Source organism: Podarcis vaucheri (genome assembly GCF_965113315.1).
Source record: "Podarcis vaucheri genome assembly, chromosome: 8".
Lineage (NCBI taxonomy): Eukaryota > Metazoa > Chordata > Lepidosauria > Squamata > Lacertidae > Podarcis > Podarcis vaucheri.
In genome coordinates this window covers 93327900-93345010 of record NC_138766.1, presented here as the reverse complement: position 1 = coordinate 93345010, position 17111 = coordinate 93327900, and the positions used below count along the sequence as shown (strand labels likewise).

The following is a 17111-nucleotide window of genomic DNA, read 5'->3' as shown; positions in this document are numbered from 1 at the left end:
TGGTTTAACCCACAGCGCCACCCACGTCCCTACGTTCCAGAGCAGAGAACCCAATAATAATAATAATAATAATAATAATAATAATAATAATAATACAGTGGTACCTCGCGTTAAGAACTTCATTTGTTCCGGAGGTCCATTCTTAACCTGAAACTGTTCTTAACCTGAAGCACCACTTTAGCTAATGGGGCCTCCTGCTGCTGCCGCACAATGGTATGTACCATTTTTAACATGCAGAGAATAATATGTGCTAACAAATCAGAGAAGGGAGCTGAGAGAAGTCTTTAGCGGGTGAGAGAGGGAGGGAAGGGGGGAATAAAAAAGGGGAGGAAATGTAATTGGTTATTTTGATTGATAATTTGTTTTGTTAAAATCGTTTAATAAAAATATATTTATTTATTTTTTTAAAAGGAAGGCAATCCCAACTAAACTTCAGGAACAACTTACTGATAGTAAGAGCCATTCGACAGCGGAACAAATGAGACATATACCAGGCCTAGAGGATAAGAGACAGAATAATTTTATTCCAAGAGACTATCCAGAACCCTTCTCAAGATGGCGGCTAGCCATGGATCAAAGTGTTCCATCTCCCATTCTTCATCAGATTGGTTCCTGGATCAACAAGGCACATGGGATGATGGGAACTGCCCTCTCCTTGCCACAATCTCCAGCTATGGACACCATCCCACATAACCGGAAGGCTATGCAGTTGGCACAGACTGGCAAACCCAACAACTCCAAGCGCCGGTTCTAGGTTCCCTCATCCTTTCGGATAAACGGAAGGAGTTCGTTCGTGAGGGCGTGGCGCCGGTCACGCCAGCGGAAATGTGTCGGCGCCTGGCTGGCTCCTTGCTCATAGTCAAAGCAAGGGCTCAGCTCAAAGGCCAGGGCTGATTTCACCAGCCCAACGCCACCAGCTTTCTCTGGCCCCGGGTGGTAGAGGCGCCCATTCTCGGGCAGCATCAGCAGCTTCTCGGGCTGGAAGGGCACGGCCAGCTTGTCCGCTCCGCCGCAGTAAGACAACAGCTCCTCGCCCGATGCTCCCTGCAGGAGGTGGGTGAAGACGATCGGCCGGTCGTCGCATCGGACAAAGTTCTGTTCGCGGCCGCAGGGCGAGAGGTAGGGGAAGGCGGCTTCGTAGCGCCCGCTCTGGTTCAGCTTGAGCTGCTTGAAGAAGAAGACCAGGAACTGCTTGTCTGCAGGAGAGAAAGCAAGAGTCGATGCGTTTCCAATCTCCTACCATCACACGCAGGTGGCGCTGTGGGTTAAACCACAGAGCCTGGGACTTGCCGATCAGAAGGTCGGCAGTTCGAATCCCCGCAACACCCTGTTGCTCGGTCCCTACTCCTGCCAACCTAGCAGTTCGAAAGCACACCACTGCAAGTAGATAAATGGGTACCACTCCGTCGGGAAGGTAAACGGCGTTTCCGTGCGCTGCTCTGGTTCGCCAGAAGCAGCTCAGTCATGCTGGCAACATGACCCGGAAGCTGTAGGCCGGCTCCCTTGGCCAGTAAAGCGAGATGAGCGCCCTTCTATATTTGTATACTTCCACTTTATATTATTACACACACACACTTGTTTCTAAGGTCTTTGATCAGATCCTCAATACTAATCTTACATAACGTATCTGCTTCTATGCTTAGTAAGGATAAGGCTTCCAGCCTGCCTTGTTGCAGAGTTGCTCTGTTGGGATTTTTAATATACTTCAGCTGAGAAAATGAACGCTCAGTTGAGCAATTTGTGATCATTCGTGTTAAAAATGTGGCAGTAGAACATTTCTGCGGTGCCTGCCCTTCCCTTGACGCCCAGAGCACGTGCTTAATTGTTCATCCAGCCCCAGAGGAGGTCGATCCACCACCCGAAGCAAATGGCTCCCCTTTGCCTAATGTATGGGCTGGCCCTGGCCGGAGTCAAACATCCCTTGAAATAGACAAAATGAAGTATCCTCTGTTGTGCTCCCAGCTCCTTGAGGAAGAGAGCATCAGGCAAGGCCAGCCTGCAGCTCAGAAGAAGGCAATCTGAACCATGCTCTATTTGGCTCCTTCGAACAGATCGGCCAAGCAGCAAACAGCCCTAGCCGGAACAGAACTAACACAACCATTTTGCAGGATCCCTTCATTTACAAACCCATCTGTTCTCCGATTACGCTTTGTGTGTTTTGCCTTTAGGGATCTGAGAGACTGAAGGCACCCCCCCCCCTTCTTAAAGAGATGTCTTAGCATGTCAAGGAAATAAACAACTATCTGACTTTTAGACGGCATCTGAAGGCAGCCCTGTAGAGGGAAGTTTTTAATGTGTGACGTTTTATGGTGGCTTTGTAATTTGCTGGAAGCCGCCTAGAGTGGCTGGGCAACTCAATCAGATGGCTGGCACATAAATGATAAATCATCATCATTATCTTGTGTGTGGTTTGTCTTTGGAAGACAGAGTTGCACTCATTTAAGGAGTTTGGGAACTTGGAAAAACTATGCCGGAAAGGTCTAGGCCAGCCTCTCGCAACTATGTGCCATTCAGATGTTTTGGGCTAGAATCCTACCAGCCCCTGCGCTGCCTGGGGCTGTTGGGCATTGCAGTGCAAATCATCGGAAGGGCACCAGATTGGCCGAGGCTAGCAGACATGATTCGTGCCCTACAGCCAGGCAGGCGCTGTGATGACCTGGGACTCGGGCTCGGAACCGGATCCTTTGCCTCAGGCATCATCCGGACCAAGTCTGGGGCCTGATCCTGAAGAGTCCCAGTCTGCACAGGTTCCCCTGCAGCAAACCCCAGCTGGGCTGAGTCAGGGGCCTGAGCCTGCCCTGGCTCCAGATGCGGGGATTCCCTCGTTGCCTCCAGCTGGGCCATCGCTTACAGCTGCTCCACTACCAGTTGGGTCAGGGGAGGCTGAGGCGGCCTCTGGGTCTAGTAACCCACCGACGTCTCCCGAGCTGCAGAGACTGAGGTCTGAGAGAAGGAGAGACCTGAGTACTCGCAGGAGGAGTGCTCACCTTCGGGCGAAACAGGGAGGTGAGTTGCTGGGGGATCAGGACCGGCTACTACCCCGACAAAAATAAAAGGCTGTCAGACTTTGCCCCAGGTTGCGGGAGCAACATTGCTGTATGCCAGATCCTGTACCTGTCCTTGCCTGGTTTCCTGCCTCGTGTCCTGCCTTGACCCTGTCGGACTGACTCCTAGCGGAACCTTCGGATTCTGGACCGGACCTGGACCGTGTTTCTCAGGTTATCCCCGGGGCCAGCACAGGTGCACGTGTGGAGCGACCCTTAAGCATCAGCTCTTGCCCAAGGAACGCAAGCAGAACGCGACTTAATCAAAACAAGCATGTAAGCCAAACACCTTGGCCATCGGCTTCGTTTATTTTGAGCTCAGAAGGCCATTTCTTCGCTGTGCGCTTCCTTGGCAAGCCATTTGGATGTTCTGCTTCTCTTTGGCATTCAGCCCAAACAACTGCGACCCGGAGGCAGCGGACCCAGCGGCATTTACAAGCGCGAGCCGCAGAACACAGGCAGGTGGGAAGAGTCGTAAATCTGAGTTATTAATAGCGCAGGTGCAGCCGCGTAATTGGCGGAAGGAAATTAAGATGCAAACAGGCACACGCCGTGCGTGTTTTGTTTGTTTTGCTGGGAGCTACTGGAAGCGGTGGGGAAAAGGAAGGATGCAGCTCGCACAAGCCCGATCCCAAGCTCATCACGTTATGTGACGGTGCAAAATCCCACGTGGATTTGGCAGGGATGTTTCGCAAGCGGGAAAGAAGATTCCTGCCATCAGATCTTCAAATCGGAGGGGTCTTAAACCCAGGCGACTGTGTGCTAGCTGGAAGCACAGCCCTGAATCCCACTTAGCTATGATTTTTAATGATACGAGGAAGGTGAGGATTGAGACTTACAGCAGTGGCTGGAGGAGAGAGCACATAGGAATGGCAAATCTGAACTGGGGGCTCTTGAAAACCGTTTTAGCTCCACTCCTCCCTCCACTGGGCCTCTGCTGTCCTGGGACATGTCACTTTTGAAGAGGAACGATGTGCGGCAGGAGGGAACCGAGTGCTGCTGACGATGCTCCTGCGGAAGTGGAGACATGGCGCAGTGACAGCATCCCTCTGCAGTGCAGATCGTCTTGGGGGGGGTGCTCTGACTCTGACCTGCATCCAACCCCCAGGCAGGAGGCAAACTGCAGGAGTTGGGGGCACATCAGCTGGCAGGCACTTTCATTCTCTTTCTCCTCCCCTTTTTAAAAAATGAACTCTAGACTGCTCACGGTTACAACTGGTGCATTGGAAGATGAAACCGGGGGTGGGGTGGGGGGTGGGAAAGGACAGCCCCCCCCCAAAGACAAGAGGAAGGCAGGGGGGAACTATTGCAATTTCTGGTTCAGTTTTAAATGTACCTTAAAAAGGCAGAAAGCAGAGACATCACCTTGCCAACAAAGGTCCGTACAGTGCTACCTCGGGTTACATATGCTTCAGGTTACAGACGCTTCAGGTTACAGACTCCGCTAACCCAGAATTAGTACCTCGGGTTAAGAACTTTGCTTCAGGATGAGAACAGAAATCGTGCTCCAGCGGCACGGTGACAGCAGGAGGCCCCATTAGCTAAAGTGGTGCTTCAGGTTAAGAACAGTTTCAGGTTAAGAACAGGCCTCCGGAACAAATTAAGTACTTAACCCGAGGTACCACTGTATAGTTAAAGCTATGGTTTTCCCAGTAGTGATGTATGGAAGTGAGAGATGGACCATAAAGAAGGCTGATCGCCAAAGAATTGATGCTTTGGATTCTGGTGCTGGAGGAGACTCTTGAGAGTCCCATGGACTGCAAGAAGATCAAACCGATCCATTCTTAAGGAAACCAGCCCTGAGTGCTCACTGGAAGGACAGATCCTGAAGCTCCAAGACTTTGGCCACCTCAGGAGAAGAGAAGACTCCCTGGAAATGTTGGGAAAGATGGAGAGCACAAGGAGAAGGGGACGACAGAGGACGAGATGGTTGGACAGTGTTCTCGAAGCTATGAACCTGAGTTTGACCAAACTGTGGGACGAAGTTTGGTCTGGTCCAGGGGGTCACGAAGAGTCGGACACGACTAAACAACTAAACAACAATATACCGCCACTTTCTCACACATTTCTACCAATCCTTCCAAGCTTCTGATATAAATTGAACCCTGAGGTTCTCTCAAGGAAGGTCGATCCTGGCATAATAAAAGAAATTTCTTCCAGTAGCACCTTGGAGACCGACTAAGTTTATTGGTATGAGCTTTTGTGTGCATGCACACTTCTTCAGACTTCATGCATGCACACAAAAGCTCATACCAGTAACAAACTTAGCTGGTCTCTAAGGTGCTACTGGAAGGAATTTTTTTATTTTGCTTCGACTACGGCAGACCAACACGGCTACCTACCTGTAACTAGATCCTGGCATAAGTTTATGCCCCCCAGGGCCACCCAGAAGATACTTCCTGGCACCCAAGTCACCCACATTAGGAAATGACTGGCCATTTCTCAAAGCAAAAACACGTTCCTTGCCACCCCATTGGTTTCTATGTTGTTTCTTTTTTGTAAAGGAAGAAGATTTGAGTGTATTCTCAATTTAGGATGGGGTGGAAGGTTCGGAGGCTACGAAGGACTTGCTCACAAATTTATTGACAGCTGCACAAATTATGATAGCTAGGAAGTGGAAGGGGCAGGCAGAATATAAAATAGAAGAATGGTATAAAGGGGTGCGGGATACAGCTGTTAATGATAAGTTAACATGTGCCATTAAGGTAAGACGGGGAATACGCAGAAGAAATGATTTTGAGGAGATATGGAAGGTGTTTGTAGAATTTGTACTGTTAAAATGGAAAGGGGTCAAACCATCACAAGAGGTGTTGAAATTTTGGGAAGTTGGATAGCTGCAATGGAATGGTCTTGGTGGTGGGGTGCAGATTTTTATTCTTATTTATTTATGATTATTACTTTGTCAAAATAGAAAATACAGTGGTAGCTCGGGTTACATACACTTCAGGTTACATACGCTTCAGGTTACAGACTCCGCTAATCCAGAAATATAACCTCGGGTTAAGAACTTTGCTTCAGGATGAGAACAGAAATCGTGCTCCAGCGGCGCGGCAGCAGCAGGAGGCCCCATTAGCTAAAGTGGTGATTCATGTTAAGAACAGTTTCAGGTTAAGAACGGACCTCCAGAACGAATTAAGTACTTAACCCAAGGTACCAATGTAAAAAGGTTTGAGTGGAAGTATTAATTTTAAAAAACAAATTCTATCATACGCTTATCCAATTAGGTCTTCCACCTGATAAGGTTCTTTTCCTCTGTGACTGATGTAGGGTGTGACTAACCAAGGGAAGGAAGGAAAGGAACACAGAAAGCTGCCTTATACCAAACGTTACACCGGCATATCTAGCCCAACTAGATCTACAACTAATCTAGAATGTGGCAGCTAGACTGGTGACTGGGAGTGGCCATCGAGACCACATAACACCAGACTTGAAAGACCTACATTGGCTCCCAGGACGTTTCCGAGCACAATTCAAAGTGTTGGTTCTGACCTTTAAAGCCCTAAACGGCCTTGGTCCAGTATACCTGAAGGAGCGTCTCCACCCCCATCGTTCTGCCCGGACACTGAGGTCCAGCTCCAAGGACCTTCTGGCGGTTCCCTCCCTGCGAGAAGTGAGCTTAGAGGGAACCAGACAGAGGGCCTTCTTAGTGGTGGCGCCCGCCCTGTGGAACGCCCTCCCACCAGATGTCAAAGAGAAGAACAACTACCAGACTTTTAGAAGACATCTGAAGGCAGCCCTGTTCAGGGAAGCTTTTAATGTTTAATAGGTTATTGTATTTTAGTGTTTTGTTGGAAGCTGCCCAGAGTGGCTGGGGAAACCCAGCCAGATGGGCGGGTTATAAATAATAAAGTATTATTATTATTATTATTATTATTATTATTATTATTATTATTACCCAGTGCTGTCAACACTGACTGGCAGCAGCCCTCCCAGCTCTACCTGAAGATGACGGGGTTTGAACCCGAGACTTTTTGCATGCAATGCGGATACTCAACTACTGAGCTACAACCGCATGGTAACACATGGCACTGGTGGGATTGCACCAGGCTGCTGACTGATGCGCTCAACCAATGCACAATGCATCTTAGCCTCAGGGAGAAGAATGTGCGGGGGAAATGGGTGGGGCAGAGGCAGTTGCAAGCCTGGATCCTATTTGCCAGCTGATGGGGGGAAACATCGCTGGACCTTATTGTCCCCAAAGGCCTCTTTTAGCTGGAGATTTGCTACAGCAAATATTGACTACCGCGAACGATTATGGGAGGGTTCCGGATTAGCAAAAGCCGGCATGAGGAAATGGGGAGGTCAAGGCGTATTGTGAGGTTTGGCGGAGGAACATCTGGCGCTCAGCTCTGAGGACAGGGAAAAGAATGGGGCTGGCAGGAGAGCATCCTGCAAACAGGGGGTTCTCTCTCAAACCCCACCCTAGACGTGGAGCGATCTCACCAGCCTCATTTGCCCCCTGGGGTGGAGCAACACTTCACTGCCTCGGCCTCGCAAGGCCTGGTGGCCCGCCGGCCTGGGTTTTTAATAGCGATTAAAGATTACGCCGCCAGGTCTTAACGCAGGAACACTGGAGAGGATGAGTGCCTTTCCGGAGAAGATAAAAAGTCTCCAAGCGGGGATTTTCAGGATCATGCAATGGCTTAGCATAGGATCCTCTAATTCTCACCAGGAGATCTCACTTACACAACCGTTGACTATCCGGGGGGGGACGGGACCATCTGCTCAGGAGCACCTGCCAGAGCTTGCATAACCTGCGTGAAAAAGTTTTCTCTCCCCCAGGAACAAAAGTCACAGGCCAAAGTGTTCTTCAACTCAGATAACCGCTCCCTCCTTGCAATTTGCTGCCAAACGGAAGCTGAACCTCAGGCCAGCCCACGACACTCTTCAAGCAACGCGTAGTTAAAACCAACTTAAAGATAAAGGTAAAGGGACCCCTGACTATTAGGTCCAGTCGCGGCCGACTCTGGGGTTGCGGCGCTCATCTCGCTTTATTGGCCTAGGGAGCCGGCGTACAGCTTCCGGGTCATGTGGCCAGCATGACTAAGCCGCTTCTGGCGAACCAGAGCAGCACACGGAAACGCCGTTTACCTTCCCGCTGGTACCTATTTATCTACTTGCACTTTGACGTGCTTTCGAACTGCTAGGTTGGCAGGAGCAGGGACCGAGCAGCAGGAGCTCACCCCGTCGCAGGGATTCGAACCGCCGACCTTCTGATCAGCAAGCGCTAGGCTCTGTGGTGTAACCCACGGCGCCACCTTTAAAAGGTGCTTAGACACAGTCCTGGAGGAATTGACAGCTCCTCAGCCTCATTGGCACTCAAAGAAGATATGCTTACGGGCTGGGAGGTCACGGGAAGTGTGGGGGGACTGGAAAGAACCTGCTGGCAGTTTAGATTCTGCCAGGCACTGTCAGTCAGTGTGCTAGAGCAACATGAATGTGCTAGAACAACGTTAACAACCAATGAAGGCTGCTCTGTTTGGGGCGCCATCATGGGATGGCTTGGAAGAGTCAAGCCTGCCATTTGAAATCTGTTTGGGGAGCTGCCCCACCAATCTCAGCCTCACAGCTGCCTGCCTTCTTAAAATCAAAGAATTGTAGAGCTGGAAGGGACCGAGGGTCATCTAGTCCAGCCCCCGATGCCGGAACCACAGAATCCCATCCAACCTCTGTTTAAAAAACTCTAACGAAGGCAAGCCCCCCACCTTCAAGGGAATGCATTCTTTCTTACAACCAGTCCGGGGGCGGGGGGTGTCCTGCGTGTCAGTTTCCTCCAACTCCTCCTCAATCTCAGTGTTGCCCCCTATAATACTCAGCAGGGAGGAGGAGGATTGGGGCAAAACTAGAGGTAGTTGGCTCTGCGTGTCTCTGGTTCCACCTCTTGTGGGGCTCCCTGTCTTCTGCCTCACCAGTCCCTAATCGGCACCAATGTCTCGGCAACACGATGACCATGTAGGTACGCAATCTTTATAGAATTCCTTCAAAGCATAACAAAATGAAATCTTCAGTCTCAAAACCTCTGAAAATCTTTAAATGAATATGATGTCCAACACTGAACAGACTACATTATTACATGAGCACTGTTCCACAGCATTTGATATTTTCATTTACATATATTCATTCGAAATAGGATTGGGCGCTGTGGGTTAAACTACAGAGCCTAGGATTTGCCGATCAGAAGGTTGGCGGTTCGAATCTCCGCGACGGGGTGAGCTCCCGTTGCTCGGTCCCAGCTCCAGCCAACCTAGCAATTCGAAAGCACGTCAAGTGCAAGTAGATAAATAGGTACCGCTCCGGTGGGAAGGTAAACGGCGTTTCCGTGCGCTGCTCTGGTTTGCCAGAAGCGGCTTAGTCATGCTGGCCACATGACCTGGAAGCTCTATGCCGGCTCCCTCGGCCAATAAAGCGAGATGAGCGCCGCAACCCGAGTCGGTCACGACTGGACCTAGTGGTCAGGGGTCCCTTTACCTTTACCTTTATGAAGCAATTATATATCCTCCCACCACGCTGGCGAAGAATTCTACGAAACAGTAGTCAATATCTAGAATCACTGTTCAGCGTTGGACATCATATTTGCTGAATACACAAAGCTTCACAGCTTGTCTTTCATCGTACAAAGTCTGGTACCTCGCTTCACTTAAAGATTTTCAGAGACTTTGAGACTAAAGATTTCATTTTGTACTTGTTATGGTTTGAAGGAATTCTATAAAGATTGTCTATTGCGTATGTACATGGTCGTCATGTTGCCTAGACATTGCTGATGTTCTCTATGCAACACAGTGGTTTGTTTGGTTAACTAACCAGGCAGCCACCACTGTCAATGATGACTTGGAAGAGTCAAGCCCGCCATTTGCAATTTGTTTCTGCTCCCATGATGGTGCCCACTGACCCTGCTCAGCTGGCTCAAGGAGGGATGGGTGCCTTCATCATCATCATCACCACCATCATCATCATCAATTTTATTTATACCCCGCCCTCCCCAGCCAAGACCGGGCTCAGGGCAGTTAACACCAAGTATAAAAACAATTGATTTAAATACAACTTAAAAACAAGATTAAAATACAACATTAAAATGCAGCCTCATTTCAGTAGAAAGTCAAATCAAAAACTTTTGGGGAATGAAAACATCTTATCTTCACCAACGTCAACTATCCAGACTGGTCCTACGTGGGCCAGAAAAAAGCCAGGGAAGTCCCCAAATAGGAGTTCCATCACAGAAGGAGAAAGGAAAAAGGAAAGAGGGGAAGGGGATCAAGTTGATTCCAGGCCAAAAGCCAGGTGGAACAACTCTGTCTTACAGGCCCTGCGGAAAGAGATCAGATCCCGCAGGGCCCTGGTCTCAAGAGACAGAGCATTCCACCAGGCCGGGGCCAGTGTTGAAAAGGCCCTGGCTCTGGTTGAGGCTAATCTGACTTCCTTAGGGCCCGGGACCTCTAGGGTGTTGCTATTTCTGGACCTTAAAGTCCTCCGCGGGGCATACATGGAGGAGCTGTGCAGACCGGGACAGAGCAGGTGGACATTACCTTTGAAACACGTGATGAAGTTCTTGACTTTGGCATCGTCCAGGAAAAGCTGCGCAGGGTTGCCGGAGGAGGGATTGGGAGAAGGAGGAGAAAGAAACAGGATGATGAGCAGACAACCCATCTACAGTCTAGTAAAACACAACTATTCAAGGCAGGTGGGGGGGGTGAGGAGGGCTGTATGGGTGTAGCTGAAGGACCAGAGAGCTTCACTGCTCAAGGTGGAACCAAAGACTCTCAGCCTGGATCGCACAGCTAAGTTGATGATACATGCTGAGTCCAGCAACCTTCTCAGTTGGCTTCACCTTGGACCTCACTTGCAACCTGAGCCATGCCTTGCCATCACTGAGCTGTCCAAAACTGAAGAAGGTTGCAGAGACTACAGCCATCAGGACATTTATTGGGAAAGTATTGCCACCTAACTCAAAACACATTTGGGGTGGGATTGTTATGAGCAGGGCTTTTTTCAGCTGGAACTCGCTGGAACTCAGTTCCGGCACCTACCAGATGGGGGTCAACACCATGACAGTGGTACCTTGCTTGTTGAGTAGCTTGGCTCCCGAACAAATCGGCTCCTGAACACGGCAAGCCTGGAAGTATAGAATTTTTCGCTGTATTTTTTGCTCTATAGGACGCACTTCCCCCCTCCAAAAATGAAGGGGAAATGTGTGTGCGTCCTATGGAGCGAATGCAGGCTCCTTGGCTTCAGCGGTAGCAACGCAAAGCCTTCGGAGCGCAGAGGGAGAGCTCCCCCCACGCTCCTTGGCTTTGTGTTGCTTTCGCTGAAGCCGCCTGAAGCCCCCGGAGTGCAGAGAACTCCCGCTGCGCCCCGGGGGCTTCAGGCAGCTATCCGCAAGCCTTTGGAGCGCAGCAGGAGTTCCCGCTGCACTCCGAAGGCTTGCGGATAGCCGCCTGGAGAGTGAGAGGGGTCGGTGCACACTGATCCCTCTTGCTCTCCAGGCTTCGCTTCGCTGGAGAGGCGCTGCACAGTTTTCCCTCTCTGTGCAGCGCCCCTTCAGCGAAGCGGGAGGAGAAATGGAAGGGGCTCCGTTTCTCCTGCCGCTTCGCTGAAGGGGCGCTGAGCAGAGAGGGGGAGAATTTTTTTTTCCTGTTCTCCACCTCCTATGGTCCGGTGTGTCCTATAGAGCGAAAAATACGGTAAGTGTTCCGGTTAGCAAACATTTTTTGGGAAGCCAAACGTCCAACACGGCTTTCGATTGAGTGCGGGAAGCTCCTGCAGCCAATCGGAAGCTGTGCTTTGGTTTTTGAACGGTTCTGGGAGTCAAATGGACTTCCGGAACGGATTAAGTTCAACAACCAAGGTACCACTGTAAGAGAACCACGGAGGTGTTCATGGTGAGTGGTGGCACCTCTTTTTCTAGAAAAATAGCACTAGTTACGAGCCACACACTGGTACCGTCAAGAGACCCAGGCCCACACAGCTCACGGTTTGCCCAGCACCATCTTTCTCTTCTCCCTCTGCTTCATTGTCAACTTATAATTTAATAATAATAATAATTTATTATTTATACCCCGCCCATTTGGCTGGGTTTCCCCAGCCACTCTGGGCGGCTTCCAACAAAACATTAAAAGCTTCCCTAAACAGGGCTGCCTTTAGATGTCTTCTAAAAGTTTGGTAGTTATTTTTCTCTTTGACATCTGGTGGGAGGGCGTTCCACAGGGTGGGTGCCACCACCGAGAAGGCCCTCTGCCTGGTTCCCTGTAACTTGGCTTCTCGCAGGGAGGGAACTGCCAGAAGGCCCTCGGTGCTGGACCTCAGTGTCCAGGCGGAATGATGGGAGTGGAGATGCTCCTTCAGATATACTGGACCGAGGCCATTTAGGGCTTTAAAGGTCAGCACCAACACTTTGAATTGCACTCAGAGCCAGTGTAGGTCTTTCAAGACCAGTGTTATATGGTCTCGGTGGCTGCTCCCAGTCACCAGTCTAGCTGCCACATTCTGGATTAGTTGTAGTTTCCGGGTCACCTTCAAAGTTAGCTCCAAGTAGAGCGCATTGCAGTAGTCCAAGCGGGGGATAACCAGAGCATGCACCACTCTGGCGAGACAGTCTGCGGACAGGGAGGGTCTCATCCTGCGTACCAGATGGAGCTGATAAACAGCTGAACAAACCCCAATTAAGACAAACCATGGCTTAGCATTATGAAAGAACTGGGTCACTGGATGCCTCAAAGAGACAAAGGGCTTCAAAATAGCTCAGCCAACAGCACCCCTGCCCCTTAACTTGGCTTCCACCATATTTTCTAAAGCACGGTAATATTGGGCTCTGGATAGACAGACACTGAGCAAAGGGCAAGGGTCAACCAGCTTCCTAAAGGGTTATTCACTGACTGGCGAATGCCAACAATGGAGCTGTTTGCAACTCAGAGCTCCCACATTCTTGAGGACTGCTAATTTCCAAATCAGTCCAGAGCAACAGGGCGGCCACGAACTCCTCTTTTAACACTAATTACAACTCCTAATCTCCCCCATAATGATTCATTCAGCACTAATTCGATACACCATTAATGCAGTGGAGGCGACTACGTGAATCGGCAGTTAATGCTAATGGATTAAAAAGAGGCCCAAACAGCCCCAAGGCTTGGCGCAATGCCAAGCGGCACTTTCCAGGCACACCATGCATCTGCCACTCAACCAGCAGAGATCTGCGCTAGAGGTGGCTATTAACATTGGGCTGCCATGAAAAGGAGAACCCCGCACTACAGCTGGGCGATACCTGGCTTTCAACATTGCGGTATTTCATCAGCCAAACATCAAGATGCATCACGATGCCTGAAATAAGGATGGAGCTATGCAGATGTGAACAGTAGGGCTGGGCGATATCTGGTTTGCAACACTGTGATAATTCCATCAGCTAAGCGTGATGATATACTGAATAATAATAATAATAATAATAATAATTTATTTATACCCCGCCCATCTGGCTGGGCTTCCCCAGCCACTTTGGGCGGCTTCCAACAAAATATTAAAATACAGTAATGCATCAAACATTAAAAGCTTCCCTAAACAGGGATGCCTTCAGATGTCTTCTAAAAGTCTGGTAGTTGTTTATTTCCTTGACATCTGGGGGGAGGGCGTTCCACAGGGCAGGTGCCACCACCAAGAAGGCCCTCTGCCTGGTTCCCTGTAACTTGACGTCTCGCAGGGAGGGAACCGCCAGAAGGCCCTCGGAGCTGGACCTCAGTGTCTGGGCTGAACGCTGGGGGTGGAGACGCTGCTTCAGGTATCCTGGACCGAGGCCGTTTAGGGCCTTAAAGATCAGCACCAACACTATGAATTGGGCTCAGAAACGTCACAAGGTCTGAAATAAGGATGGAGCTATGTACAGGCAGAGGCTGGCTTTGCGGTTTTTCCTGCATTGTGATTTTTGCTTGGCACACACGCCAGGTCAAATGTTTTGAAAGGGCTATCACAATATGGACTTCAAACCAGTTTTGGATGATAGATCAATATATCGCCCAGCCCTACCCCTCACCATGGAAGGGATTGCTTCCATTGGGTCCTTAGGAGCTAAAGCAACAAGGAAGCATAAATTAATATTAGTCCTTGGCAAAGAATAGACTGTGTGATTAAACTACTTACCCATGAGAACAGGAAAAGCCTAGCATTGCCAGCCCAAGCCATTTTGGTATCAGAAGCAGAGTCCAAAGGCCCTCTCCTCACTAAGGCAAACATTTTAAAGCACCTTTTTTCACACCACTCAGACACAAATGGCTGCCTTCCTCCATCCCTGCGCGCTCCCCAGGTTCATAGGAAGAAGGTTACAGGACCAGCTCTGCAACTCTGGATGTTCTCTGCCTCTTCTGCAAGCATAGATACAGGAAGTCAGCCTGAGCTGAAAATCCACCTGAGGAGGTGGATTTTGGGCTGTCTGTAAGGACGGCTGGGCAGAAGACACATTCATCTGGCCAACGAGGCACAAAACACGACAAAGCCCTAGTTTGCAAGCTTCAAGGCAGTCTTCGCCATCCTGGGGCTCCAAATGTTTTGGGCTCCAACTTTCATCAGAGTCAGGAGTGTTGGTGTTGACCTTTAAAGCCCTAAATAGCCTTGGCGCAGTATACCTGGAGGAGCGTCTCCATCCCCATCATTCTGCCTGGATGCTGAGGTCCAGCGCCGAGGGCCTTCTGGCAGTTCCCTCATTGCAAGAAGCAAAGCTACAGGGAACCAGGCAGAGGGCTTTCTCTGTAGTGGCGCCAGTCCTGTGGAACGCCCTCCCACCAGATGTCAAAGAGAACAACAACTACCTGACATTTAGAAGACATCTGAAGGCAGCCCTGTTTAGGGAAGCTTTTAATGACTGATGTTTTAATGTATTTTTAATCTTTTGTTGGAAGCTGCCCAGAGTGGCTGGGGAAACCCAGCCAGATGGGTGGGGTAGAAATACAGTCATACCTTGGGTTAAATATGCTTCAGGTTGAGCATTTTCAGGTTGCATTCTGCGGTGACCCGGAAGTAACACAACGGGTTACCTCTGGGTTTCGCCGCTCGCACCTGTGCAGAGGCTCAAAATGACGTCACGCGCATGCGCAAGAGTGGCGAATCGCGACCCGTGCACACCGCAGACACGGGTTGCATTCTGCTCAGGATGGGAACGGAGCTCCGGAACGGATCCTATTCGCGTCCAGAGGTATCACTGTAATAAATTATTATTATTATTATTATTATTATTATTATTATTATTATTATTAAATGTTGTTGTTTAGTCGTTTAGTTGTGTCTGACTCTTCATGACCAACTCTTCGTTATTATTAAATAAGTGCAAATAAATAAATAAATAAATACAGTGGTACCTCGGGTTAAGTACTTAATTCGTTCTGGAGGTCCGTACCTAACCTGAAACTGTTCTTAACCTGAAGCACCACTTTAGCTAATGGGGCCTCCTGCTGCTGCTGCGCCGCCGGATGTCTGTTCTCATCCTGAAGCAAAGTTCTTAACCTGAAGCAATATTTCTGGGTTAGCGGAGTCTGTAACCTGAAGTGTATGCAACCTGAAGCGTATGTAACCCGAGGTACCACTGTACACAAATACATACATACATACAGCGATTCCTGGGAGACCTCTCTTCCTATACAATTCAAAGTGTTGGTGTTGACCTTTAAAGCCCTAAACGGCCTTGGTCCGGTATACCTTAATTATTAATTATTATTAGTTTATTTTTAGTGTTATTAGTATCATTATACCCCCCATTGCCATCCTTTTACATGTATACGAAATAACGGGCCCCAGCCGTCCTTTCGGGCTTGCTGGGCCGTGATAAGCCACAGCACCCTTCTAGGGGGCAGCCCCATAACCTTCCTCTCCCTGCCCCCCCGCCCCCCATACCTGTCCCTGGTGGTCGATGTAGTAGAAGTACTCTCGGGTGCGGGGCGTGGGGCTCTGGCCCTGCTGGTAGGCAGGCCGGTCGGGTCCGCGGCGGATCCCCGGCCTCAGCAGAAAACGAAGCCCGGCACGCAGCAGCCGCATCCCGGTTTCGGTACCAGACGACAACGGCGAGAGGGCCCGGCCGCGACCGAGGCCTAGTCTAACCGGAAGTGCAATGGGGGACCGGTCTGGCGACGGACCTGCCTCCCCCACGCTCCGGAGGCGCGTAGAAACGTTCCGCTCGCTGCATCGGCTGGGCGCCGAGTCTAAGCCTTCTCTCGTTGCAACTGCTTTCCCCCCGCCAAGCAGCTCGTCCTGGGGGCGGATCCCTTCCTTGCTCAGCGATCTGTCCCATGTCAGTGCCTGATTTACGTATAAGCTGAACAAGCTGTAGCTTAGGGCCCCATTCTCTTAGAATCATAGAGTTGGAAGAGACCACAAGGGCCATCGAGTCCAACCCCCTGCCAAGCAGGAAACACCATCAGAGCACTCCTGACATATGGTTGTCAAGCCTCTGCTTAAAGACCTCCAAAGTAGGAGACTCCACCACACTCCTTGGCAGCAAATTCCACTGTCAAACAGCTCTTACTGTCAGGAAGTTCTTCCTCATGTTTAGGTGGAATCTTCTTTCTTGTAGTTTGGATCCATTGCTCCGTGTCCGCTTCTCCGGAGCAGCAGAAAACAACCTTTCTCCCTCCTCTATGTGACATCCTTTTATATTTTTGAACATGGCTATCATATCACCCCTTAACCTCCTCTTCTGCAGGCTAAACATGCCCAGCTCCCTTAGCCGTTCCTCATAAGGCATCGTTTCCAGGCCTTTGACCATTTTGGTTGCCCTCCTCTGGACACGTTCCAGTTTGTCAGTGTCCTTCTTGAATTGTGGTGCCCAGAACTGGACACAGTACTCCAGGTGAGGTCTGACCAGAGCAGAATACAGTGGCACTATTACTTCCCTTGATCTAGATGCTATACTCCTATTGATGCAGCCCAGAATTGCATTGGCTTTTTTAGCTGCCGCGTCACACTGTTGGCTCATGTCAAGTTTGTGGTCAACCAAGACTCCTAGATCTTAGGGGCCCCCAAAAAAACTTAAAGGGGAAAAAACTGAATGTACATTTATAAAATATAAGATAACAAATAAAATAAAACCTGGATGTACAT

General features: G+C 49.8%; 1 protein-coding gene across 2 annotated transcripts; it reads right to left on the bottom strand.

Moving 5' to 3' along the window:
* Positions 1 to 504: 504 nt before the first annotated feature.
* LOC309539574 (UPF0598 protein C8orf82) lies at positions 505 to 16219 on the bottom strand. Of its 2 annotated transcripts, none has more exons than XM_082235952.1 (3): positions 15909 to 16219; positions 10568 to 10616; positions 505 to 1196 (listed from the first exon to the last, which is right to left on the bottom strand). In XM_082235952.1, exons 1-3 carry the CDS (start codon positions 16047 to 16049, stop codon positions 751 to 753), a joined length of 636 nt encoding a protein of 211 aa, XP_082092078.1. In that variant the 5' UTR covers positions 16050 to 16219; the 3' UTR covers positions 505 to 750. The 2 variants fall into 2 exon arrangements, with proteins under 2 accessions (XP_082092078.1, XP_082092079.1); XM_082235953.1 differs by lacking the exon at positions 15909 to 16219 and adding an exon at positions 15788 to 15898.
* Between the last annotated feature and the right edge of the window lie 892 nt (positions 16220 to 17111).